Source organism: Anas acuta, chromosome 2, assembly GCF_963932015.1.
Source record: "Anas acuta chromosome 2, bAnaAcu1.1, whole genome shotgun sequence".
Taxonomy (NCBI): Eukaryota; Metazoa; Chordata; class Aves; order Anseriformes; family Anatidae; genus Anas; species Anas acuta.
This window is the reverse complement of record NC_088980.1, coordinates 103,634,264-103,659,962: the sequence shown is the minus strand read 5'-3', so window position 1 is coordinate 103,659,962 and position 25,699 is coordinate 103,634,264. Positions and strand designations below refer to the sequence as shown.

General features: G+C 42.3%; 1 protein-coding gene and 1 long non-coding RNA gene across 3 annotated transcripts in view; both read left to right on the top strand.

Annotated features, from left to right (window-relative positions):
- Positions 1-3,408: 3,408 nt before the first annotated feature.
- On the top strand, positions 3,409-7,922 carry LOC137851786 (uncharacterized). Of its 2 annotated transcripts, XR_011093471.1 has the most exons (4): positions 3,470-3,746; positions 3,833-4,000; positions 4,116-4,258; positions 6,957-7,922. It is a non-coding gene; the product is annotated as an uncharacterized lncRNA (long non-coding RNA). The 2 variants fall into 2 exon arrangements; XR_011093470.1 differs by lacking the exon at positions 6,957-7,922 and having other exon boundaries at positions 3,409-3,746; positions 4,116-4,282.
- Positions 7,923-8,949: 1,027 nt separating this feature from the next.
- Positions 8,950-25,699, top strand: part of CEP192 (centrosomal protein 192) — a 77,958-nt gene continuing 61,208 nt past the window's right edge. Inside the window, exons 1-12 of the mRNA XM_068672824.1 lie at positions 8,950-9,135; positions 11,076-11,126; positions 12,509-12,655; positions 13,294-13,505; positions 14,821-14,919; positions 15,933-16,073; positions 16,383-16,540; positions 17,216-17,366; positions 20,490-20,678; positions 22,912-22,944; positions 24,286-24,646; positions 24,905-25,080. Of these exons, the coding sequence (XP_068528925.1) occupies positions 9,025-9,135; positions 11,076-11,126; positions 12,509-12,655; positions 13,294-13,505; positions 14,821-14,919; positions 15,933-16,073; positions 16,383-16,540; positions 17,216-17,366; positions 20,490-20,678; positions 22,912-22,944; positions 24,286-24,646; positions 24,905-25,080 (1,829 nt within the window). The 5' untranslated portion in view covers positions 8,950-9,024. The remainder of the gene's footprint in view (positions 9,136-11,075; positions 11,127-12,508; positions 12,656-13,293; positions 13,506-14,820; positions 14,920-15,932; positions 16,074-16,382; positions 16,541-17,215; positions 17,367-20,489; positions 20,679-22,911; positions 22,945-24,285; positions 24,647-24,904; positions 25,081-25,699) is intronic.

The following is a 25,699-nucleotide window of genomic DNA, read 5'->3' as shown; positions in this document are numbered from 1 at the left end:
GAGGACAAGGGGAGTTGATCTTGAGGCATCTCCTAGTTCCACAAAGAATAATTTACCATCCTGGCTGGGTGGTCTGTAATAGACTCCCACAACGACATCCCCTTTATCAGTTCGTCCCTTAATCTTTACCCGGAGGCTCTCAACTTTGCCATCGCCAACTTGAAGTTCACACAGTCCAGCCCCTGCTTTGTGTACATTGCCACCCCCCCACCTCGCCTACCCTGCGTGTCCATCCTGAAGAGCCTGTAACTATCCACTGCAGCACACCAGGCACAGGACTCATGCCACCGGGTTTTGCTTACCCCAATGATGCAAGGATTGCTTTACCCCAGCTAATGCAAGGAACACAAAAATCTGTTGCGCCAGACTAATAGGTGGTTGGCTCTGAGCTTGGAGACTGCAACACAGAATCACAGAATCATATAGGTTGGAAGAGACCTCCAAGATCACGTAGTCCAACCTCTGACCTAACACTAACAAGTCCTCCATTAAACCATATCACTAAGTTCAACATCTAAACGTCTTTTAAAGACCTCCAGGGATGGTGACTCAGCCACTCCCCTGGGCAGCCCATTCCAATGCCTCGCAACACTTTCGGTAAAGAAGTTTTTCCTAACATCCAACCTAAAACTCCCCTGGCGCAACTTTAGCCCATTCCCCCTCGTCCTGTCACCAGGCATGTGGGAGAACAGGCCAACCCCCACCTCGCTACAGCCTCCTTTAAGGTATCTGTAGAGAGCAATAAGGCTGCCCCTGAGCCTCCTCTTCTCCAGACCGAACAATCCCAGATCCCTCAGCCGCTCCTCATAAGACTTGTTCTCCAGATCCCTCACCAGCTTTGTTGCCTGGACTCACTGGAGCCCCTCAATATCCTTCTTGCAGCGAGGGGCCCAAAACTGAACATAGTACTTGGGGTGTGGCCTCACCAGAGCCAAGTACAGGGGCACAATGGCTTCCTTAGTCCTGCTGGCCACGCCGTTTCTTGTACAAGCCAGGATACTGTTGGCCTTCTTGGCCACCTGAGCACACTGCTGGCTCATATTCAGTCAACTAGCCACCAGTACTCCCACGTCCTTCTCTGCCAGGCAGCTCTCCAACCACTCAGATGGCTTTTCCAACCATCTTCAAACTTCCAGATCTAGAGGAACGTTTTGGCTGCAGCCTAAAAGCCACGTGCACGTAAGCTGCCGCAAGCCAGCCAACCTTCTTCCCATGACCTGCCAGGAAACAGCAATGTAGGCACGTAACCAAATTAAAGCCAGAACTTGCAGCCCAGTCCTTGACCTGAATAGTGAGTGAGGATCTGGAGCCTGGCATTTATGCGTGATAGCTTCTACGCAGCTGAAGTAAATACACCCCAGGTGACCTGAGCTGGAGGACCACGATGGTGGAAATGATCAACTCCCAACCGCCCCTGAACGTGTGCGGGATTTGCTGCTCCACCTGGATCCATACAAGTCCGTGGGACCGGGTGGGATTCATCCCAGGGTGCTTAAAGAGCTGGCTGACGCCATCGCGGGACCTCTCTCAATTATTTTTCAATGATCTTGGGAATCTGGAGAGGTCCCAGTGGACTGGAAGCTGGCAAATGTCGTACCAGTTTTCAAGAAGGGCAAGAAAATAGACCGTGGCAACTACAGGCCTGTCAGTCTCACATCAGCACCTGGTAAAATTCTGGAGAAGATGATCCTTGAAGTTCTTGAAGCGCACCTGGGGGACAATGCAGTCATTGGTCCCAGCCAACATGGGTTCATGAGGGGTAGGTCCTGCCTAACAAATCTGAATTCCTTTTATGACAAGATCACCCATCTAGTTGATCAAGGGAAACCAGCTGACGTGATCTTTTTGGACTTGAGCAAAGCTTTTGACACGGTTTCCCGTGGGATCCTACTGGACAAAATATCCAGCATACAACTTAACAAACACATCATACGGTGGGTGAGCAATAGGCTGACAGGCAGGGCTCTAGGGCTTGTGGTAAATGGGGCCACATCAGGTTGGAGCATGGTCACTAGTGGGGTCCCTCAAAGCTCCATTTTAGGGCCAGTCCTCTTCAATGTTTTTATAAACAATTTAGATGTAGGACTAGAAGGTGTTTTGAGCAAATTTGCTGATGGCACCAAACTTGGAGGAGTTGTAGACTCAGATGAGGGTGGAAAGGCCTTGCAGAGAGATCTGGGCAGATTGGAGATCTGGGCGATCACCAACCGCATGAAGATTAAGATTAACAAGAGCAAGTGCCGGGTCCTGCACCTGGGACGGGGCCACCCTGGCTATACGTACTGACTGGGTGACGAGATGCTGGAGAGCAGCCCCACAGAGAGGGATCCGGGGGCGGTGGTTGACAGCAAGTGGAACGTGAGCCAGCAGTGTGCCCTGGCAGCCAGGAGGGCCAACCATATCCTGGGGTGCATCAAGCACAGCATTGCTGGTCGATCAAGGGAAGTGATTGTCCCGCTCTACTCTGCTCTGGTGCAGCCTCACTTCGAGTACTGTGTGCAGTTCTGGGCACCACAGTACAAGAAGGACATGAAACTGCTGGAGAGTGTCAAGAGGAGGGCGACAAAGATGGTGAAGGTCCTAGAGGGGAAGCCGTATGAGGAGCAGCTGAGGTCACTGGGCCTGTTCAGCCTGGAAGAGGAGGCTGAGGGGAGACCTCATCACAGCGTACAGCTTCCTCGCGTGGGGGAGTGCAGAGGCAGGTGCTGACCTATTCTCCGTAATCACCAGTGATAGGACCCATGGGAATGGTGTTAAGCTGAGGCAGGGAAGGTTTAGGCTGGACGTCAGCAAGAGGTTCTTCACCGAGAGGAGGGTGGTCGCACACTGGAACAGGCTCCCCAGGGAAGTAGTCACTGCACCGAGCCTGTCTGAATTTAAGAAGCGATTGGACTGTGCACTTAGTCATGTGGTCTATACTTTTGGGCAGACCTGTGTGGTGCCAGGAGTTGGACCTGATGATCCTTATGGGTCCCTTCCAGCTCAGGATATTCTATGATTCTATAAATAGTGTAGTCAGAGGTCATGGGGCTAGATTTAGAAAAGTCCTGCATAAAGAAGGGATCTCAGAGAAGAAAATGTAAATAACATTAATATCAAGAAAAGGAATTCTGATTGCTAAATTTGTTATCTGTCATGACTAGACAGATGAAAATCTATGATGGCAAGTTTGCCTTTAAGGTCATTTTCTTTTTTATTCATTTCTTTTATTAATTTGTATTTATTTTTTTAACAGGCTCTGTACTAATTTTGCTCACAGAATGACTGACTAACAGAAATATGACCCTTGTGCACCTTTTGTAGTTAATTCATTAGGTCAACTGTAACCACTAAGCCCCTTGTCAGGTTATTTCTACTAGTGATGAGGAGCAATAGACTTTAAAACTTTGAAGCCAGGTAGACGAGCTTATTCCACAAGGTCTCTTGGCTCCACCCTTGTTAAGTGAAACCTGCCAGGTGTGGGTCATTTGACCTTTGCTATATAGGAAGCCTGAGGACTTGTGGGGGAATTGCCTCCCCAGGAGAGACTGAGGCTTGAGTAGTGTAGGGTGTTTTTCTCTTGTGGTGAATCAGGCTCAGTGTTCTGTACTAGGCTGCTTTTCCTTCATGTTTTCTGCCCTCTCTTTGAAATAGTTTTAGAGACTCTATGAGCTAGTTACATTGGTGGTACCTTCTTCAGAAAAACCCTGGTGGTACTATTTCACTGTAAAGCATTTTGGAAGTGACTCAAGTTCAGAAGACAGCAGGTAAGTGTTCATGGGTTCTGTGGTTGTTACTGTTGAGGAGTTTGAGTATTTCCTTCACCTTATCCGTTTTCTGTGAAATTACTTAGGAGGATTCTAAGCTCCCTTCCAAGCACTGGAGAAAAAAAAAAAGGCCTCAGAAGCCCAAGTGCACACAGGTCAGCCTGACATCGAAGAATGTTCTTAAGTATTTAGAAGATTGAAAAATGGGCTGTGTGAAAAAGGTGCCTTAATGTGAATGCAGATTTTGCCTTGTGGTAAGTAGAAACAGGTTGGGATGGATACTGGTGGAAAGATTGCTACTTTGACTAAGTGGAAATCATGAGAATGTGCTGTTGTTCATAAAATAAATACTGTTTCCACAATATGCAGGTCAAAAGCAGTATGAAGAAAGTCTGTCATCTTCCCATCAGGCCTGGGTTTCAGCTGGGTACTGCTTCCTGAAGAGGTCCAGCAACTTGAAGAGAATTGATCTTCCTCCCAAGCTGTATGAACCAGAGTCTCAGCTATCAGGGGTAAGCATCTTTCTGTGCAAGAAAGATGGAGGTGAGGCGCCCCAGAAAAGTCAACTGAAGAATCTATGTTTAAGAAAAAGCTATTCTGGCTGCTTTATGTTTTATATGTCTCGACTAGACAGATGAAAATGTGCGAGCAATTTAGCCTTTATGGTCGTTTCCTTTTCTCTTTCTTTCTTTCTTTTTTATTTTATTTTTTGTATTTTTTTATATTTATTTATCTTATTTTAATGGGCTCTGTACTAGTTTTCCTCACAGAATTACTAGCAGGTATATGACCTTTATGCACTTTTTGTAGTTAATTCCTTAGGTCAATTCTAACCACTAAGCCCCTTGTCAGGTGATTTCTCTTAGTGATAAGGAGCAATTGACCTTAAAACATTGAATCCAGGTAGATGAGCCTATTCCACAAGGTCTCTTGGCTCCACCCTTGTTAGATGAAATCTGCCAGGTGGGAATCATTTGACCTTTGCTATATAGGAAGTATGAGGACTCATAGGGGGAATTGTTTCTCCAGGGGATTTTGAGGTCTCAGTTTTCTAGGGTGCTTTTCTACTGTCATGGTGGAATGGACTCAGTGTTCCCCCAGCAGGCTGCTTTCTCTTTGTGTTTTCCTCTGTCTCTGTGAAATAGTTTTAGAGACTCTATGAGCTAGCGCCGTTGGTGGTGCTTTCTCCGTACAGTAAAAGCATGGTGGTACGACTTGTGAAGTAGCTTGGAAGTGCTTTGAGTTCAGGAGCTGGCAGGTAAGTGTTCCTGGGTTCTAGAGTTGTTTCATGTTCCGGAGTTTGAGTACTTCCTTCACTTTGTCTGTTTTCAGTGAAATTACTTATGTGGATTCTAAGCACCTTTGCCAGCCCTTAAAAAATAAAAACCTAATAATAATAAAAACCCAGAACTCAGAAGCTCAAGCGCTTACAAAGAAGCCTGACTTTGAAGAATGTTCTTAAGTATTTGTTAAGATTGAATAACAGACTGTGTGAAAAATGTGCCTTAATGTGAACTCAGATCATGCCTTGTGGTAAGTAGAAACAGATTTGGATAGATACTGGTGGCATTATCGTTACTCTCACTGAGTGGAAATTGAGAGAATGTGCAGTTCATAAAAGAAATGCTGTTTTCACTATATGCAAGTCAAGGGCCTTTAAATTACTAGAATTTGTAGCTCCAAGGAGATAATTTTAGAGATAGAGCCTATTGCTGGATGTTTCCTGATGAACCCTCCATAGACTGGCTCCCTGAAGAAAAAGTGTGAAAGGTGTAACTGTTAGAAGTTTGAGGTAGTGTCAAGGGCAGATGTTTTTCCCCCACTTGTGAACTCTCCCTTTCTGGGAGGAAGACCTGGAAAGACCATAAGGAATTCACAGTGGATGAATTGGCTAAACAACAGTGGCAGTAGGAAGACAGTCTCTCCTCTTCCCTACAGGCCTGCATCTTGGCTGTGGAGAAACTATATGAAGAGGTCCACCAAGTTAATGAGAATGTACCTTCATCCCCACCTGTACAAAGCAGTGTCTCAACTATCAGGGGTGAACGTCCTTCTGTGCAAGGAGGACAACAGAGTGGGTACAATCTCCGTACCCCCCTGTGGCCTTGCAGAGAGATGGGGATGGATTGGAGAACTGGGTGATCACCAACTGCATGAAGTTTAACAGGTGCAAGTGTCGGGTCCTGCACCTGGGACGGGGCAACCCTGGCTTTATGTACAGACTGGGCGATGAGACACTGGAGAGCAGCCCAACAGAAAGGGATCTGGGGGTTGTGGTTGACAGCAAGTTGAATGTGAGCCAGCAGTGGAGGCAGCCAGGAGGGCCAAGCGTATCCTAGGGTGCATCAAGCACAGCATTGCTAGACAGTCGAGGGAGGTGATTGTCCTGCTCTACTCCGCTCTGGTGCGGCCTCACTTCGAGTACTGTGTGCAGTTCTGGGCACCACAGTACAAGAAGGACATGAAACTGTTGGAGAGTGTCCAGAGGAGGGCGACAAAGATGAGGAATGACCTAGAGGGGAAGCCGTATGAGGAGCAGCTGAGGTCACTGGGCCTGTTCAGCCTGGAAGAGGAGGCTGAGGGGAGACCTCATCGTAGTCTACACCTTCTTCATGAGGTGGAGTGGAGGGGCAGGCACTGATCTGTTCTTGTTAATCAGCAGTGATAGGACCCCAGGGAATTGTGTCAACCTGAGGCAGGGGAGGTTTAGGCTAGACATCATGAAGAGGTTTTTCATTGAGAGGGTGGTCGCACACTGGAACAGGCTCCCTAGGGAAGTAGTTGCTGCACCAAGCCTGTCTGAATTTAAGAAGTGTTTGGACTATGCACTTAGTCACATGGTCTAAAATTTTGGGTAGACCTGTGTGGTGCCAGGAGTTGGACTTGATCCTTATGGGTCCCTTCTGTGAAACGTGTTCATCTGATTTGTGTCAATATGGAACAATTCTAGGGCTGCATGGTATGACGAATGTGACCTGTCTTACATACCCTTGTATAACCACAAGTCTAAGAAAAACAGAGTGGTTAATGTATATAATTCTTGTATCTTGCAAAGGAATGTTTTAGCAATTCGTGTCAATAGAGAGCTTGAAGGGAAATGTATTTGTAGGGTTTTCCTTGAAGTCTCTGATATCTGGGGGGGTTCAGAATAACTGCTAACTATTATGACTATTGCATGCAACACTATGCAAGTCTCTGATATCTGGCCAGGAGATTAAGGAGACGGGGAGAGCTGAAGAATGACTAAAAGACAAAGCTTTCAGGGGACGCTGTACAAGTCTCTGACATACAGCCAAGTTGGACAAAGGAGAAGGACAAGAGGGAGGAAGACTATGAGCCTTCAGCACGGGAGACCCCCAGAGGGACCACCGGAGACTGATACGCATGCTCCAGTAGGAGGGTTTGGATTCTGGAAACTAATTATAATAACCTTGTTTTTTTAATATAAGTAGTAATGAATATGTATTAGCCTAGGAGCATAAAAATCAGCTGTCTGATGTAACTGGTGTGCGTCTTGGTGGAGCAGAGACTTCCAGCACAGCCAGCACTGTTTGCTTACCTCTATTCCTTTAATAAACTGTGAACTTTGATTATAGTTCTATTTTGAAGACAGAGCCATTTTTTACACTTCCAACTTGTGATATTCTATGATTCTTCCTGAAACCTATACCAGCATGAGCTATGAGACGTGCAAAAAGATTTTGGTTGTTGTCTAGGTGAGCACCTTATCACCTGGCTGCTCCGGTGCTGGGATATCAGAGCCAATAGTCTGGAATTAGAAGGCAGGGAAGGCAGGTGGCCGGGATCCCTTGCTAGAGATGCAGGCGTTGACAAAGCAATTGGAGATGGAGCACCAGGCTACAGCCTCTGAAGGTGTCTCCTGTCAGCTATGAAGGAAATGTATCCCTTCAAGGATGAACTTGTATGTCTACCTAAATTAATGTAAACTGGCCTATTTGCATTGATTCTGGAGACTGAGGACAGGGGTAGTATGTACTTAAATGAATAAATAATTGTATATGTGTACATTTGTTTAAAAAAAAAGTAAAATGTAAGAATGATGGATTTGCTGGCTTGCTGACCAAATGCAAATTTAAGAGATGAGTTTACTCTTGATTTGAAACGTATTATTTTTATTGTCAAATACAATAAACTTGCTAGGCAAAAGAAGTCATGCATGCATCATGTTTTAATATATATTTATATTTCCAATGAAACATTTATAAATAAATTCATAAATAATTGACATTTTGCCCTGTCTCCACTATCCTGTATTACAGTATAAAGAAATGAACTACATTTAAGTAGTTGAAAAATATAAATTCACTTATTTTAACACAGTCTGAGTATTGACAAAATCATTACATTTCTAAAAACTGCAGGAGAATGGACTTTTTGACAGATGAATCACTAACTAGAACCAATTCTCTGGGTGAGGGGGGGAGATACAGTTCTTTATAGTTAACAGTTTACAGTAAATGACATTTCCCAGAAACAGCTAACAAAACCAACCATTTAGAGACACTGCCATGAATTAAAAACTTATAAAACAGCATTAATGTTTTCACCAGGCACTCACTTTCCAACTATTTGGATAAAGCAGTAACTGAAGTTTCAAAATATAATTGTCTTTAAGGCTGGAAGAAAAAAATAAATAAAATTGTTCTGCTTAGCAGTCCAAATAAGCGCATGGATGTTATTTGGGTGTTTTTGTTCTTAAATGAGTATTTTTCCTCCAGCATGAAGAGCTTTATTAACATCACTGGAAGTGTGAGGAATAATTGATTTTTCTTGCTTTTCTTATTGTGCAACTTTAATTTTACCTGTAATTTAGAACACCCTGAAATCTCAACCTCTGAGGTGCTTGCATGCAGCTGGGGGAAAAAGCAAGGAGAGGGTTGTCCATGGCCTGATCGTCCAGAGTGAGGTTCTCTGTAGGAAATGAAGCGTGCAACACCACTTCATCATCACACAGAAGAAATTATTACTCCCTTCCAATCATTAGCTCCTCATTTTTCAAACTGTTTATTAATTGTTCAAATATTAATCGTTTTCCCTGAACTGGGGTGACACGATATTTTTAAATATCTCAACTCCTCCTTATGTAGCACCATCAGAATAATGAAATCCTAGCATCTTAACAGAATCCCCGGGCGCTGCCTGAGGGGGGCCGGGTCCCCGCGGCGCGTAGCCGCCATTTCCCCGCCCGGCCCCTCAGGGGGGAGTGGCGGTTGGCGGCCGTTGGAGGCGGCGGTTGGCGGGGCCGGGCCGCGCCGCCATGTTCGTGGCGCGCAGCATCGCGGCGGATCACCGCGACCTCATCCACGATGTCTCCTTCGACTTCCACGGGCGGCGCATGGCCACCTGCTCCAGCGACCAGAGCGTCAAGGTGAGCGGGGGGCCGGGGCCGGGGCCGGGGCCGGGGGCTGCCCGCAGCTTTCCCCTCAAGGCCGCCGGGCCGCGGGGTGAGGCTGGGGGAGGCCGTCGGGGCCGCGGCTCGTTCCGAGGCTTGGGAACGAAGGGGATTTAGGGAATTTAATCTGCAGGCAGCAGTTATATACGGTAAACCTGATAAATAGATGGGAGAATTGCCCTTCTATACAAAGCAGTGTCAAATGTGGATCGGGAACTGCCTCTTGTGGTTTATCCCTTCGGGAGGGGGGGGGGGGGGGAACAAGCACCACCGTGCCTTCCTGTCACTCCCCCTCCTCAAAAGAATAGGGGGAGAAGTTACAGTGGGGTTGCTCAAGGGTTGAGATAAGGACAGGGAGACCCCTCACCAACTACCATCACAAGCAAAGCAGACTCAGCAGAGGGAGTAAACTATAGTTTATTGCCTATCACTACCAGACTAGAGCAGTGAGAACTACAAGTAAACTAAAAACACCTTCCCCCTGTCCACTCTCTTCCATGTTCAACCCCCCAGCCGTGCAGGGGAATGTGGAATGGGGGCTGCAGTTGGTCCCTGAGGCTTCATCTCTGCAGCTCCTTCACGGTCGCTCCCTGCCCCTACTCCACGTGGGGTCCTTCCTGAACTGGTCATGCGTGGGCTGCCCACAGGCAGCAGCTCTTCAAGCACTGCACCCACATGGCTCTGTCCCACGGGGTCCATCCCCCAGGAGCAAACTGCCCTAGCACAGATCCCCCACAGGCAGCAGCTCCCCCCAGACAGCTCCTGTGTGGGCTCCTCTCCACGGGCTGCAGCTCTGACCCGGGGCCTGCTCCTGTGGGGGCTCTCCACGGGCCTCAGCCTCCTCCAGGCCACATCCACCTGCTCCACCGGGGGCACCTCCACCCATGGGGGGGCTGCAGCGTGGAGATCTGCTCCACGTGGGACCCATGGGCTGCAGGGGGACAGCCTGCTCCACTGGGGGCCTCTCCACAGGCCGCAGGGGAACTGCTGCTGCATGCCTGGAGCACCTCCTGCTGCACTGACCTTGAGGTCTGCAGGGCTACTTCTCATTCCTTTCTCCCAGCTGCTGTTGCATAGCTTTTTTTTTTCCTTCCTTAAATCTGCCCTTTCAGAGGCCCAGTCTGTTGCTCACTGGCTTGGATCTGGCCAGCAGTGTGTCCCTTCTGGAGCTGGCTGGAGCTGGCTCTGCTCTGACACAGGGCAGCTGCTGGGCTCTGCTCACAGAGGCCACCCTGGCAGTCATGTCCCACTGGCACATGAGCCCAGTACATACAAGCAAGCAGCCTCTTCTCTGTGATCACATATTAACAAGTTTTCAGAAAGAGATCATCAAGATGATTAAGAGCTATGGTAAACTGAGAAAAAGAAAGGTTAAAGGACTTGAATGTGGTTTTAAGTCAATTGAGAAATACCAGAAATAAAAATAAGATCCCTTACTCCACTAGATTCATTTGGATTCATTCTGTGGGCCTCGGTGAACTTTGTAGACCCCTTCCAACTATCCTGTTCTCTTCTTGGGGGTGATTTTCAGGGGCCACATCAGGGGTTTGGGATTGTGTCTGAGGACATAAATGGTGAGGACCTTGGGACCAGTACAATAAAACTAAGTAATTTACTCTTGGAATAGAAGATAAAAATGGAGTGTTGAAAATTGTAACAATTTGTCTTCTATGAATAACATTGTTTAAAAAAGATATACTTCATGTGATTATGGATTTTGCAGGTGTATGCCTGTTCTCCCTGCCTCTTATAGGGCTGTTTTCAAAGTTGGGTGAAATGTGGTTGTATACTGAGCTAGGTAGAGTTTTCTAGAATAACATGTTCAATGATATATATTTTTAAATGGCTGTGGGTTTTGGTACTACCTAGTAAGCTTTACATACAAACTGTGTGATCGTATTTTGATTTTTCAATAGGTCTGGGACAAAAGCGAAAACGGGGACTGGCATTGCACTGCGAGCTGGAAGGTTTGTATTTATAATCATTAAACAGTGATACTCTTATTTTTATTTTTTAGAAACGTGCCTACTTTTTGCTGATTTTAGAGTAGAAATATATATTTTGTAGATCTTGTGTTTCTGAAAATATTAGAATGGTTTGGGTTGGAAGGGATCTTAAAGATCATCGAGTTTCAGCCCCCTCTCATTCAAGAGGACCATCAGTAATAAGCTCTGGTCGGTCTTAAAACTCACACCACTTCTTAGCAGTACAGAGGTACAGCCTAAGCTGAGGGGATAAAAGCGCAACCAGGAAAAATGCACGTTAGTAAGCATCAAACCTCATTACCTGTTGGGACTACACTGAGTACTGAAGTGTGTAAAGACACGTTGCGTGCATTTTCACCAGGTTTCCATGTTAGTGAATTTTAACTTTAAGTTGTTATTTGTATGGTAAAATACTTCATCTCTGCATTTGTAAAGCATCTCCAGTGCCTCTCACTTAAAGCAGAAGCTAGCATGCAGTCTTACACTATTAGTACTTATGTTGACGGACTTTGTTATCAGTAAACATAGCTGTGACAGTGAGGAATTGGAATCAGTACCTTTGTTTTTAATTTAATATTTCCTTTTTTGCATATTGTAGACTGAGGGGGGGGAAAAAGGAAGAGGTCTGGCTGGTAAATGTTACATCTGACTGCTGTGTTATTTTCCATAACCTTTCTGAGAACTGTACATAGAAACTAGTTCATCAACGTAGCTAATTAGTGCATTCAGCCTCCAATTTGTCCTTAAACTTGTATAAAATAGAGCATAAAGTGTATATATATATATATATATATTACTATATATATATTACTATATATATACAGTAATCCTTGTAAATGGAAGTGCAAGTGAAACTTTTGAATTCCTCTTCTCTAGAAAAAAGAAGCATTCACTTGACTAGGTGTGAAAGAGGAGTTTCTTGTAAAGAAGAAAAAGATAAGCGGTGCCCTGCATGTGCTTTGGAAAAGTACAGGCAAGCTGGGAATAGGCATGGTAGTAGTAGCTGGAAATTGAAAATGAAGCTGTACTTCATGCGTCAAGGCAGAATCATAGCTTGCAACTATTTTTTTGGAACTTGGGGTTTAAAGGAATAATAAATAATGCCTTGAAATAAGCTTGTAATAATATCTTTTAATAGTTAATAGCAACAAAACTTGGTAGTGTTTACAGAAATAAACAAATTCAGCAGTTTCATTGAGCTTTATAAAATATCATAGGCTCCACAGGAATGGTCTTACTACTTCTTACAACTTAGCTTCTGCTTTAAGGCAGGCAGTCCTGAAAATGTATTTAAAAATCATTTGTGATCACTTGGAATAATGTAATGTTTTTCTAGACTGTATCCTTTTGGTGTTATCTTCTAGACACATAGTGGATCTGTGTGGCGTGTGACATGGGCTCATCCCGAATTTGGGCAAGTCCTGGCTTCCTGCTCGTTTGATAGAACAGCAGCTGTGTGGGAAGAAATAGTGGGAGAGTCAAATGATAAACTCCGAGGCCAGAGTCACTGGGTAAGATTTTAACATATTAATTCACTTTTTCTGTGTTCTCATATAAACAGATTTGCTGTACCACACTGATTTGTCTGCTTGTCATAATAGGCCGAAGCTTTAAACTGTTCAAACTCCAGAATTACACAGAAAATTGGACATGCAGTTGGTCTAAATACCCAGTTACTAGACATTTCTAGTTGTTTTTGTGCTTCTTTTGGAAAGTGCTTCCTGATAAACTTCAATAACACTGAGATTAGAAAGCAGCGCTGTTAGGCTTCACAGCTGATCCTGTCACCAGTATGAACAGTGAAGACAGTTTTGAACTGCATGTGGCCCATACTTTTTATCGCTTATATACTTATCTGTTACTTTGTTTTTCTTTTTTTTTTTTTTGAAGAGCGTAATCTAAGCAACTCTTGTTGGCATCAGTACTTGGCTATCATGGGATGCATATCCCTGCCTGAAATTGCATCAGTGCGGTGATTTGCCATTTCTTTTTAAGTTGTATAAAGTTTTTTTAGTTCTTGATGGAAGAGGTAAGCGATCCTAAAAACTGGTATTGTCAGACTTAGCTTTTAGGGAAGGAAAAAATTGAAAAAATGGCTTAGGGAATACACTTTTGATGGCAACTCAAGGATTTCTGCCTTTCTTTGCAGGTAAAGAGGACCACGCTAGTAGACAGTAGGACATCTGTTACAGATGTGAAGTTTGCTCCCAAGCACATGGGTCTTATGTTAGCAACTTGTTCAGCAGATGGGGTTGTAAGGATTTATGAAGCCCCTGATGTGATGAATCTCAGTCAATGGTCGCTGCAGCATGAAATCTCATGTAAGCTAAGCTGCAGTTGCATTTCTTGGAATCCTTCAAGGTATGTTAATAAAGCTGTAGTTGTTGTCTTATGACTGGTTAAACAAAACATCCTAAGAGTTAGTTCTGAAATTTTGTAGGATAAATTTTGCAGTACTCACGCAGAATGGTGAAAGTATATTACTCAAATCTGGAGGAAAGCTGCTGACAGCTCTGTTAATACAGACAGTTTGGATGAGCTGCAGAAGTGTTTGAAAAAGTTCTCTTGTACCCTGTGAGGATGTATGCGTACCTTAATTATTTGTAGCAAGTAAGGAGCTAAAGAACTGTGGAGTGCTCTTTATTTATCCCAGAAAATTTAACTGAGATTCCTTAACTGGCTCAGTGGGGGGCGGCCCTTATCTCCCTCTATAGTTACCTTAGAGGAGGCTATAGTGAGGTGGGGGTCAGTCTCTTCTCCTGAGCATCAAGTGATAAGACATGAGGAAGCGGCCTTGAGTTGCACTAGGGAAGGTTTAAGTTGGATATTAGAAAAAAATTATTCACATTATGGGTTATGAAGTGTTGGAACAGGCTGCCCAGGGAAGTAATTGAGTCACCATCCCTGGAAGTCTTCTGAGAACGTGTAGGTGTGGTGCTCTGGGACATGGCTTAATGGTGGGCTTGGCAGTGCTAGGCTAAACATTGGACCGGATGGTCTTAGAGGTCTTTTCCAACCTAAATGATTGTATGATTCTATGATTAAAATGTCACAATAGATAATAATTTTTGATGCCACTACCAAGGACGCATACCCTTGCCAGTGCTAGGAACCACAAGCCTTGTTAACACAAATACACGGTCTAAGAGATGTGTTGTTCCTGTAGTTGTATCCTCAGGGGTGCAATGATTTACTTCACGTGCTTGGACAGAAAGAAATAGGAGAGGAATGTGATGGGGTTGTCCCAGCCCAGGAGAATACATAAATAATCCATGCTGAAGGTTCAAAGCACAGCCTTTATCGTTGAAACACTCCAGAGAGTTGTGTTAAAAGCTGATTTAAAAACTAGAACTCGTACGCATTTACCCTTTGTATTCCCTCTTCCCCAAAACCTGAAGGAAATCCTACTAACTCCATCACTGAGAGTACAGCATAGGATGCAGCCATATAACTTACAGCAAGTATTTAACTGAAAATGCATATATAAAATTAATCTTTTTGTTGTATAAAGCAAGCATTCAAGATGACAAAATTGAGATAGCACTGATACATGAATAGTACTTAGTAATTTTTCCAGGTGACTTTTTTTGTTTTGTTTAAGACATGCAACTGTAAAGTTTAAAAATGGCTTGGTTTACTTTTTGTAAAGGTAACAATATTTATTTTTTATTTCTAGCTCTAGAGCACATTCTCCAATGATCGCTGTAGGAAGTGATGACAACAGTCCAAATATATTGGCAAAGGTTCAAATTTATGAATATAATGAAAATACCAGGTATGCTAAATAGCAGTGTATAACATTTGTGGTTATTTGTGGATAGGAGTGTTAAATCATACTCCTCAGTTTTGTCTCTAAGACTTTGGATGGGAGATTCATCTCAGAATCCTTGCTGATGCTAATGGATGTGACAGATTTTGGTAATTTTGTTCTATCCCAGCACAGAAATTCCAGTGTTTTCACCAGCATTTTAAAGGGACAATTGCTGTTTCTGCTTCTACTATTCTTTATCCTTAATTTTGCACAAGGAATCAGTAGGGCCAAAGTTGAAGTTTGAATTTGCTGAACTAAGTACTGTTTTGTTGAAGGTAACAATAAAAATGGTTTTAAAAACATGTTTATAATGACAGAATGTCCTGCGACTTACTAGCATTCTGTAAAAGTTGATACAGCTAAAAATTCAGAACCAAAAAATGCCAGGTAGTGCACGCACAACCACTTTGAATGAAATGATGGCAGAGAACCCGTTTCATTGCGTGGTGGCCACGTGAACAGTGTCAAAGTGGTTTATGAATTTAAGCCTGGCTTTTGACAATGTTTTCTGTGCATTAACAATAAAGAAAAGTTGTTGTAACTTACCACGAGATAAATAAGAAAATTAAATATGTTCGTTACACAGCAAAGAAGGCAGACAGTGGTCTGTGTACAAGCATGGAGAATTTAATAAGTTTCTGGGGTGTAAATTAATTTTAGATTGTGAATGAAAGAATCTTTTTATTTCTCTCTTCCAGCTGTGGACAAAAATGTTCTTTTTACTGAAATCCTTGTTTTGTTTTATGGTTTAGCATACTATTGGTAGTAGTTGCTGTATCTGATGTATTTAGTTTCTGAAGAAGTCAGCTTGTAACAACATAATAATGGTGTAATTTATGTTAAGAAACTGATTTTAGTTTTACAAGTCTCATTATGTATATTAAGTCCATTTTCCCTGTTCTGCTGTGTCTGGTTTCTATAATTTGTGTCACTGGTAATTTTGGTGGTACTAAAGGTTAATTTATCATGCTCTACAGGAAATATGCAAAAGCAGAAGCTCTGATGACAGTCACAGATCCTGTACATGATATTGCGTTTGCTCCAAATCTGGGAAGATCGTTCCACATTTTAGCTGTAGCAACCAAAGACGTACGAATTTTCACACTAAAACCTCTAAGGTGAGCTTAAAAGGAAGACCAGAAAACTGTCGCTGAGTATGATGTGATGAATACTACATACTCTTTGGTAGTATCTGGGAAGCATAAGTAATTCAATCTATGCAGGATTGCTTTTTAGCAGCCTGACTTCTTAAGATGACAAGAAAGTGAGCAAGACTTTAATTCTGTCTGAATATCTTTTAATGCTCCTAGTCTATTAATGGTTGTTCTGTAAATTTATTGAAGGAGACAGTCCTCTCTTTTAGTCGTCATGTTAAAACCAGACCTTCGAACAGTTGTGTGCAGAACTGTCCCTCTCCTCTTTAACAGGAAAGAATTGACTTCATCTGGAGGATTAACGAAATTTGAAATTCATATTGTGGCACAGTTTGATAATCACAATTCCCAGGTGTGGCGAGTTAGCTGGAACATTACAGGCACAGTGCTTGCCTCCTCTGGTGATGATGGCTGCGTTAGGCTCTGGAAGGGTAAGAATTCTGTGTGTCATCCGGTTGAAGTGGTATTTTGCTTCATGTATCAGCTTTGTGGTATGCTGAATACATTTGAGAAAGCATAGTACATTTCTGGAGTAAAAGTATTAAGATCCTTGAATGATATACTTTTACATTTTAGGAAAAGGAAATGACTTTCTGGGCTGAAACACTTAAATGATTTAGGTTGCTGTGAATAGTAGCTACTATCTGATAACCTCAACTTGTTTTACCAGATCACAGCGATGTAAAAATGTCCTTTTTAAAAACTTAACATGTACTGAATTACTGTCTTTGCCAGTTGCTAAAATCTGAAATTCTATTTTTAGTTACAACATTCAGGCAAACTGTCTTTTTTTTTTTTTTTTCCTGTTTAAATGTCCCAAAGCAACAATAAAATTCAGTTGTGGTTTCCTCATCCATTCTCACTTGTTTCTCAGCATTTTTAGTAGAGACGAAGCAAACTCATTCTTGCTACCGAACAAAACTGAGATTTAAATAATGGGTAGGCAGAGAATGTCAGGCAGCTATTGGGTCAGATCCTCAGCTGTTTGAAATATTTATGTTGGTACTAGAGTAAAATTCGGATTTGTGCAAGATGAGTAGCATCTTAGCTGTGCCAAAAGCATTCAGAACAGAAACTTAACAGTTTTTGTATATGTATATTTGCAGCTAATTACATGGACAACTGGAAGTGTACTGGTATACTGAAAGGTAACGGGAGTCCGGTCAATGGTGGTTCCCAGCAGGGAATTTTTAACACCTCTCTAGGTTCAGCCAACACAAGCCTACAGAATTCACTCAATGGATCATCTGCCAGCAGGTAGGGTAATTGGTAGAGAGGCTGAATTTCAGTAAATATTTTCTTCTGTGAATTTTCTTAATTTCACTTAATTTTTGTGTTTTGTATGTTTTAAAGTATGATGTCATTTGCTGTGTGAATACTTGTACAAAAGCTATTCTGACTTGGCTTTGTGGTGGTGCCTGTTATGCCAGCATTAAGAGGAAAATAAACCATAAGTTACGCTGAATTACTCTGTATAAACAAGTTATGTAAACAATTCGTTTCACTTTTAGTCCTTTCACGATATTAAATCCAAAAAAAACCAAAACACTTTTCTGGAAATAGTTTTGAACAAGGAGAAACTTGATCACACTGCTTTGTAACTGTCCTTGTTTTAGATGCATGTTTAAAAGTTAAGCAAAAATACCAGCAACAGATTCTGTTTTTCACTGAGATAATGAAGCAGAAGGAAAGCAGGAAAAGATACTTCATTGTGTATGGTTTCAACAGTCATGTATGCTAGCGTTAGTTTATTTTACTTGCATTTTTCCAGTTCTAACATTAATTGAATACAAGTTTGTTGATTTTTTTAATCTTCCTCCTTCATACTGAATTCTTACTGCTGATTAATTTGCTTTCTCTTTTGTGTTTTTATACTGCAATAATTACTGTTTTGTAGGTAAATTTAACTGCATTAACTGAACACAATTTTTAATTTGTGCACACTAAACTCTAGAAATTAGTGAATCCTGCATGTGTAAGGTGATGTCTGCACAGGTTATGTGCTGTATAAGGACTGGGTCTGGCCAGATTCCGCAGCAGAAACTTTCAAGTTATAGACCCATGCAGGCCATTGTATACCTCTTTAGCATAGGCTGTGGTTTCATAATCTCCTTACTGAAGACGACTGCTGCCAGAAAGACTACTCTGCCCTATCCTACCCCACCATGAGTGCTTGTTCTCCTCTCCCCTATGCTGGTAGTCAGCCATTGTGTGAACTGAAACAGACCATTATTTTTAGACTTCCTCCATTGCTCTGGGTTTTGAAAGTCAGATATTTGAATTCGCTTTTTGTTAGAAAATTAAGTCTGTGGCTGTGGAATCTAAGAACATGCTCTTAGGACAGAGCCACGTTATAGAAAAGATGCACTTTTTCTCTTGCAATCACGTTGGCGAGAACTTCATAAACACAGTTGCTAACGTTTTTGCAGGGGTTATTAACAAGATGTAAAGATTTATCTACTGAGAGTTGACTAAATCGGTATGCTACACAATTCATTTTGTCTGTTACTGTAAATGCTATGTTTCAGTATTTAGACATTTAAACACACAATAGCTGAAGCGTAGGCAGATTTGGGTCTTTGGAAAACTTTGTTAAAACACAGTCATCAAAGTGGGTTCTCAACCAAAATAGTTTTAAAATAGATGACGTAGATTGTTGGAAAAGAAGGCAGTAGGGTTATGTTGTTATGCTGATATAATTATGTATGTCTAGATTTGTGATACAATTTCCCTTCTCCATCTGTATTATGTCCTTTTTAACAGAAAGCAGAGCTGATACCAAGCTAACTGGAGTAACTTTGGTGTTTTGCTGCTTGTTGCATGCACACAGGAATGGAAAATGAACTCCTTTTTCCCCTCCCCAACGCCGTTTGACCTCTCCCAAGACACCAGCAGCCTGCTAACTACTAAATGCTATTCAAAAACCTTTTTAAAACACGTTGTGTACTTTTTTGTACTAGGCCGCGCAGTTTGATACTGTTGAAACTCCTGACAGAAAAATACTTAGGAGAGGCTTCTTGTTTAAAACAAAACAAAACTTCCATCAGAATTTTTTTTGAGAAGCTTGACCAATTAAAAAACTAGTTCATGGTTAAAAATGAGAATCTTGATTGGGATGGGAGGAGGGAAGTGACCGTTAAAGTAACTTCCATTAAAATTGTTTTAATAGCTGATGTGTTTTACATTTCATAGTGTTTAACACTTGATAAAGATTCCTAAACATCACAAGTTTGTAACTGCTTTGTAATATATGAAACTGTTTTAAAGGAATAAGAAAATTGTGTTTTGAGAATTGTACAGACGGTAGCTTTTGATAGTTGGGAATTGCTTCATTTAAAACTTAGTATGAATTCAAATGCATGTTTTGTAAGTACTGTCATACTTTCTTCATCCTAACTAAAAGTACTTTTTCTGATGTGTTTGTACATTCCTATGGCAATGGTTCCATGGAGTAACTAAATTTGAGTGGAGTATCTAAAAGTGCAAATAATCGAGCCATACAAAAACTGAAACCAAAATGCAGCTTGTTGTGGATTGTCCCATACGTTGCTTAATTGTATAGCTGATCTCTTACACAAGTCCACAGAACTGTAAACAAGACAGAAAACATCTGTAGGTACCTAACATAGTTACACTAAAATGCACAAGTATTACGGGTAAGTTCTAATAAAAATGACAGAAAAATGAGATGAAATGGTGTAATTCTGAGTCTTGCATTCACTGGGAATCTTAAATTTACTCTGAGGATTTTGCAGAAATACGTAATACACATGAAAACTGTATTTCATTGAGAGTAATTATTCTCTGTAAATGTACATTATTAAATTTAAAGTATTGTAAAATCTATGATGTTTTTATGTCTATTCTGGAAGTGACGCGAAGTTAATCTGAATTGGATGCATACACAGAAAATGTACTTGCATAGTATTTAATGTATAACTTGTGTTGCAAATGAAGCGTTACTAAAAGCTGTTAACAAATCACGGGAATTCTGGGAGAGCGAAAGCACGTTAATAGCTGTGCTACAAAATCCTTTAGATTTCCAAAGCAATCTAGCAATTTTGTAAAATGTATGCTAAGATTATTATTACGTTATTATTTTCCATGAAGTCCAGGGGAAAAGACTGTATTTTTTTTTTCCTTTAAAGAACAGTTTCCAGATTTGTCTTGTTTTGAATTACAAGCCTTGATTTCTGCTATTACGTTCTATTGGTTTTGGCATGGATATACTAAAGCTTTTGTTTTTTTTTTCCAGCATGTCTTTTCTCCCCTTTGGTTCTCCTTGTATTTACTACCTTTCTCTTTTTCTTGTTTTGTTTTTTTGTTTTGTTTTGTTTTTGTTCTTGTTTTGGTGTTTTGTTCCTGTCTTAATTGTTTCAGGTATTTCTTTCCCCCTCTGGATTCCCCACGGGCTGGATCGAGATGGTCCAGTCATGCCCAGCTCCTTCCTCCTCCTCCTCTGATAGAGCACTCTTGCGATGCTGACACTGCCAACCTCCAGTATCCTCACCCTCGCAGACGATGTGTGTCTCGGCCTCTTAATCTATTACCTGAGAATGAAGGGGTTTAGTACACGTTACTTTTATTAAACTTGAAAGGGCCTTATTCAGATGTTTGTAAACACTTCCATTCTGGCTGTTTTTGTGTTTCTTCTCTCCTACAGAAGATTCTCAAAATCTGGGGGCTTTTATGCATGTTTTGCAAAACAAACTACAGTATTTGGAACATGTTATTTGTGTTTGTGCATCAAAGGAACATTTTAGTCTGTAGCCTTTGATGAACACATCAACACATACAAACAGTATTATCCACAACCTATTTACAGAGTAGCTGAATTCAAAGTGCCTGCCCTTTTTTCTTTTTTTTTTTTTCTTTTCTTTTTTGGAATCAGTTTATTGTAGTCTTGAATTTTTTCTTTTCTGTATTGCACTGACAAATGTGAAATGTACTCTCAAAATTAAACATACCTTCAAGAAGCTGTTAAATAACTAAAGGATGATATTGGATCAACTTGTATAAAAAACAAAACAAAACAACAAAACCATTCCTGTGTACACTGCAGCAAAATACAATTTGGAGTGTTTGGTTACTTTAAAAATTTTCCATCTTGCTGTATAAATATTTAAATTTTATAATTGTGGTTGACTAATAAACTTATTTTAAAAGGTCTGTATTAGTATGCTTTTTGTTGTAATAGTGTAGGTTTTTGTTTTGTTTTGTAACTGGCTGGAGATTCAGGATTCAGATGGCCATTCCCATAGCTTTGTGTTTACGAAGCCCTGCCATTCTGGATGCACCGTTGCACGTTACATTTTCTTACCACACGCTGTGCTCTTCGACTTTTTTTATGTGTGTGTTAAAGGTTTGCAGAGACTGGTAGAGTTGTTAGATTTCAAATCGACCTGCCTCAGATTTCTCTTCCAGTGATTGAGTAATTCACTTAGGACATTTTGAAGAAATAGTACTCAGTTAAAATCCTCCTTTTTGATGGGTCAGCACAGGAACAGCATTACTGGCATTGACTCGGGTCGGGCTGGTGTGAGGCGGGCAGGAGGATAAAACCTGACTTACTGCATGGTATTTCTACGGAGCAGCACTGCTGTAGGGGGTGTCATTGCCGAGCTTGTGCAGCAGATTGTGTGTGGGGAAAGGATAAAATGGGTTTTGTGCAGCACAAACCCAAGAATACTGGGTTTACACTATTAAGTGTATTTCCTGGCTGCTCCTGCTCTTGGTATTGCAGCATGCTTCAGAATAGGTTTATGCTACTTCCCAAATTAGGTTATTAGCATAAGGGAACCCGCATTCTCCAAAGCTACAGCAAGTTCTCTGAATTTCATTTGCATTCTAAAAACTGCATTTACTCATAGAAGACCATATACTTTTGCTCAGATGCATTGCATTTGTTTCTTTATCTCTGATGAATCTAGTTCTGATTTACTAAAAGCTGTAGGAGGTAACCATACCATCCATACCATTATGGACTGCTTGCTGGCAGTGCATAGAGCTAGGCTGCTGCTAAGTTTCAGCCAGCAGGAATAGAGCTGGAGGAAAAAAAAAAAAAAGGAAATAAATTAAAAAAAAAAAAAAAAAGCTTATTAAATGCAACTACTTAGGCCTTTTTATCAAGAAGTTAATTTTTTATGAAACCACGTTGTGCATGATAAATTCAGAAATGTTACATGATTAAAAATAAGTTTAAAAGGGAGATACGAAGTAATATTCCTCTGTAGAGGAATAAGAAGGGGGGAGAGAGAGATCAAAACTTGTTATACTGGAATTCATTCCTAAAAGAGAAGAAACTGATTCTGAGTATGCAAGCAGCAAAATACAATTTTGAAGGTTTAAGCCATTTGCAGAATTGCTTTTATCCCTTTTGCTCCCTTCAGTACAGCAATTAATCTTTACTGCATTTTTGGTGTAACACGGAAACAAAACAAAACAAAAACAAAACAAAAGCTCCTTCCTAAGCAGCTATTAATAAAAAAGAAATGTGGCAGTGTCTGTCTACCTTGCTGTTTCCCTATGATAGAAATTTGTCCTGTGAAACACTAAAGTGTGTGAGATATGCCCCAATTACTGCAACATAACAACAACAAAATTAAAAATTAAAAAAAAAGTGTAAAATATATGTAAGAATAACTTAATGTATAACCATCCTTGGTAAGCCTCCGATCTACGGGAAAGACTCCTGCTTGCATTTCCTTTAAAATTTGCTTCTGCTATTCTGGAGCCCACAATAACCACCTAATGGTACCAGTCAGGTAAATGGTAACTTTTTGTAGTTTCTTATTGGGAGCAGCTGTAAAGGCGACCTGGCTGCAATGGGAAAAAGGTAACAGAAAACCCTGAGAGAAGAAATTGCCTAAGGAGTGGGCCTGTGAACCAGAAACACCCTGGAGAAGCACAGCCCGCCTCTTTGAAGTGCAGCTGGGCACTTAGCAACTGGAGACATCCTGGAAACACCATCAATGAGGACAAAAGCAAGGAAGTGTAACAGCAGCTTATCAGCTGGAAAGGTGAGAAATACCCTGAGGTATACCCTGAAATGTCCTGAGGAAGTGGGAATTGACAACTGCTATTGGCTTTTTTAGCTGAAAGAAGAGAAAAATAGTCTGGGATTTTTATTTTTATTTTTATTTTTATTTTTTTTTTGTCTGAGTAGTAAACGTGATCATCCCTTAGCTGTTTCAGCTGAAAATAGAAATTAGCGGCATCTGTTGGCTGCTTTAAGTAGTGGTGTCCTAGGCCCTCTGGTTTCTGTGATACAAAAATGATTTGTTTTCTATCCAGAATGGAGCTTCTCTTTCTGGGAACTGTCCACACACAAACTTTTCCCTACAGGACTTCCTGAACAGATTGGACCCTCACTGGGGATGCCTGGCTGACTGTATATATATATATATGGATATATATTCTTGATCTCTGCTATACTATTAATGTATATATACTTGTTTTTCTGGTAATAATGTTTAATATCTTGATATATGCTTGCCTTATTAATCATATGTAAACTTGCTGGTGGTATTTTTAGTAATCTGTGATAAAGCAGAAGAGTTTAGGAAATGAAGCTTCTGTGTCCTTGTGTGTTAAGGAATTCCACAAAACCTGCTGTTGCAATGTCTGTATACCCGCAGGCCAGGTAACCCTTTAGTGTGTGACACACGGTCATGTTATGTGCCTGTGCTGAACGCTGTTAGATATCCTGATGAATTCCAGTCACCCTTCTTACCAAGGGGAGAATGCTGTTAACATTTTCAGTGTAAATGAGTCATGTTTCCACCGGCCTGGCCAAGTGCTTTGATTTCAGCAGCTGAACTCACTGCTTTTGTGGCTGATGCTGGCCTTTCCCCCTGCCTGCCGTTTTGCACTGCTGCCTCTCATGACCAGGTCCCTTTGCTCCATGTCCTCGGCTGCCCGGCTCCACTTTCTCAAATCCATCTTTAGTCATCTCTGGTGCCCTCGTGAGTCAGGATTATGGGCTGTACTCACGGGCAGGACCTGGGCCCTTGGACACAAACAGCAGAACCCACAGAAGGGAGGGAGGGAGATTACAGGAGGGTGTAAAGAGAGAGGATTGAAGCAGGCACTTACAGTATTTTAAATTTATTTTAAACTTATCCAGCACTTTGAAAGGCTGCCTTCCCTGAGGAGTTTTTTTATCCCTTTGAAAGAGGATACCGCGTTACCCTGTGCTCACAGCACATTCCAGCCTCGGCTTCCCGGGCTGTGCGTTGCAGGCGGCTGCTGCTTCTACAGGGCGCGTTTTTCTGTTTATTCCGTTTATTTTGTTTATTGTTCGTGTTGTTTTGACCCTCAGGCAGTACAAAACCCCGATGCCATGCCGTGGGCGATCCTTCAGCCCCCAACACCACCGCGCGGCCCCGGATGAGGGGAGGAGAGAGAAGAGGGGAGGGGAGGAGGCAGCTCCCGCCCCGCCCAACGGCCCCAACGGCGCTAACGGCCTCAGCGGCCGGGGCTGCCTTCCCCGGGCTCGGGGGGCTGCGAGCGGGGCCGGTGCCGCCGCCCTGCAGCAGGTGAGGCAGAGGAGGGAGCGAAGGCTCAGGGTGGGGGGGCTCGGGGTGTGTGTGTGTGGGGGGGGGGGGGGGGCGCTGCCTCGCGCTGGGGCCGTTGCGTGGCGTTGAGGCGCGCGCGCGACCGTTTAACGATTTGAAGTTTTGGCGGTTGGGCCCGCGCGAGGCCTCCCCCTCCCCCTCCCTCCTCCTCCTCCTCCTCCTCCTCCTCCTCCTCCTCCTCCTCCTCCTCCTCACGGGGCTCGGTGTTGGAACCGCCAGGCGCAGGGGATGGAGGACGTGAGGCGGATCGCCGACGAGACCTTCCCCAGCTTCCTGGGCGCTTCCCTGAACAGCAGCGCCAGCCTCGCCTTGGCCAATGTCACGGCTTCCTCCAACCCCGGCCTGCCCGTCGCCGCTTCCACCGTCGCCAGAAGCAAAGCGGGCTGCGACGACAGGTGAGGCTGCCGATTAGTGCCTCTTAACTGCCTTGACGTGCTTAATTTGGACAGGAAAGCTTATTTGGATGTAGTATTGGGTGATAGAACCGTTTACTAATCAAGAGCATAATACCGTATTAACAGTCAAAAATATGGATTACATACATAACATGTAAAGTGTTTTTTAAAAAAATAATCCTTAGAAGAGTAGTTTAGTCTTCAGAATAAAGACGCTAATCAAGCTTAATTGGGTTCTTCAGCATAGTATACTCAAGTTGGAGGACGTGCAGAGAACGTGTATTTTTTACAGGTGGTTTCTACGTTAATTGAATCTAAGCTAATGTAAGATGTAGTGTTGTGGATACCAATTTCAACTTCACACAACCTACAATGATGTGTTCAACAAGGATTAGGGCACAGAGTAACAGCTGAAGCCTTTGCTCGCTTTATTGCTGTCCTGTGTGACTTAGCATGAAGTAAGATCAGACTGCGATAACCTGTCTTTGCAGAAGTGTGCTTTTCTAATGGGACAGCAATAGCCAAATAGCCACAAAGAAAAAGATGAAGTGGTATTTCTTTAAAGAACTTCAGAAGTTTGGAGAAGATCATTCAGGGTGCGTGTATGTACCTGTAAATA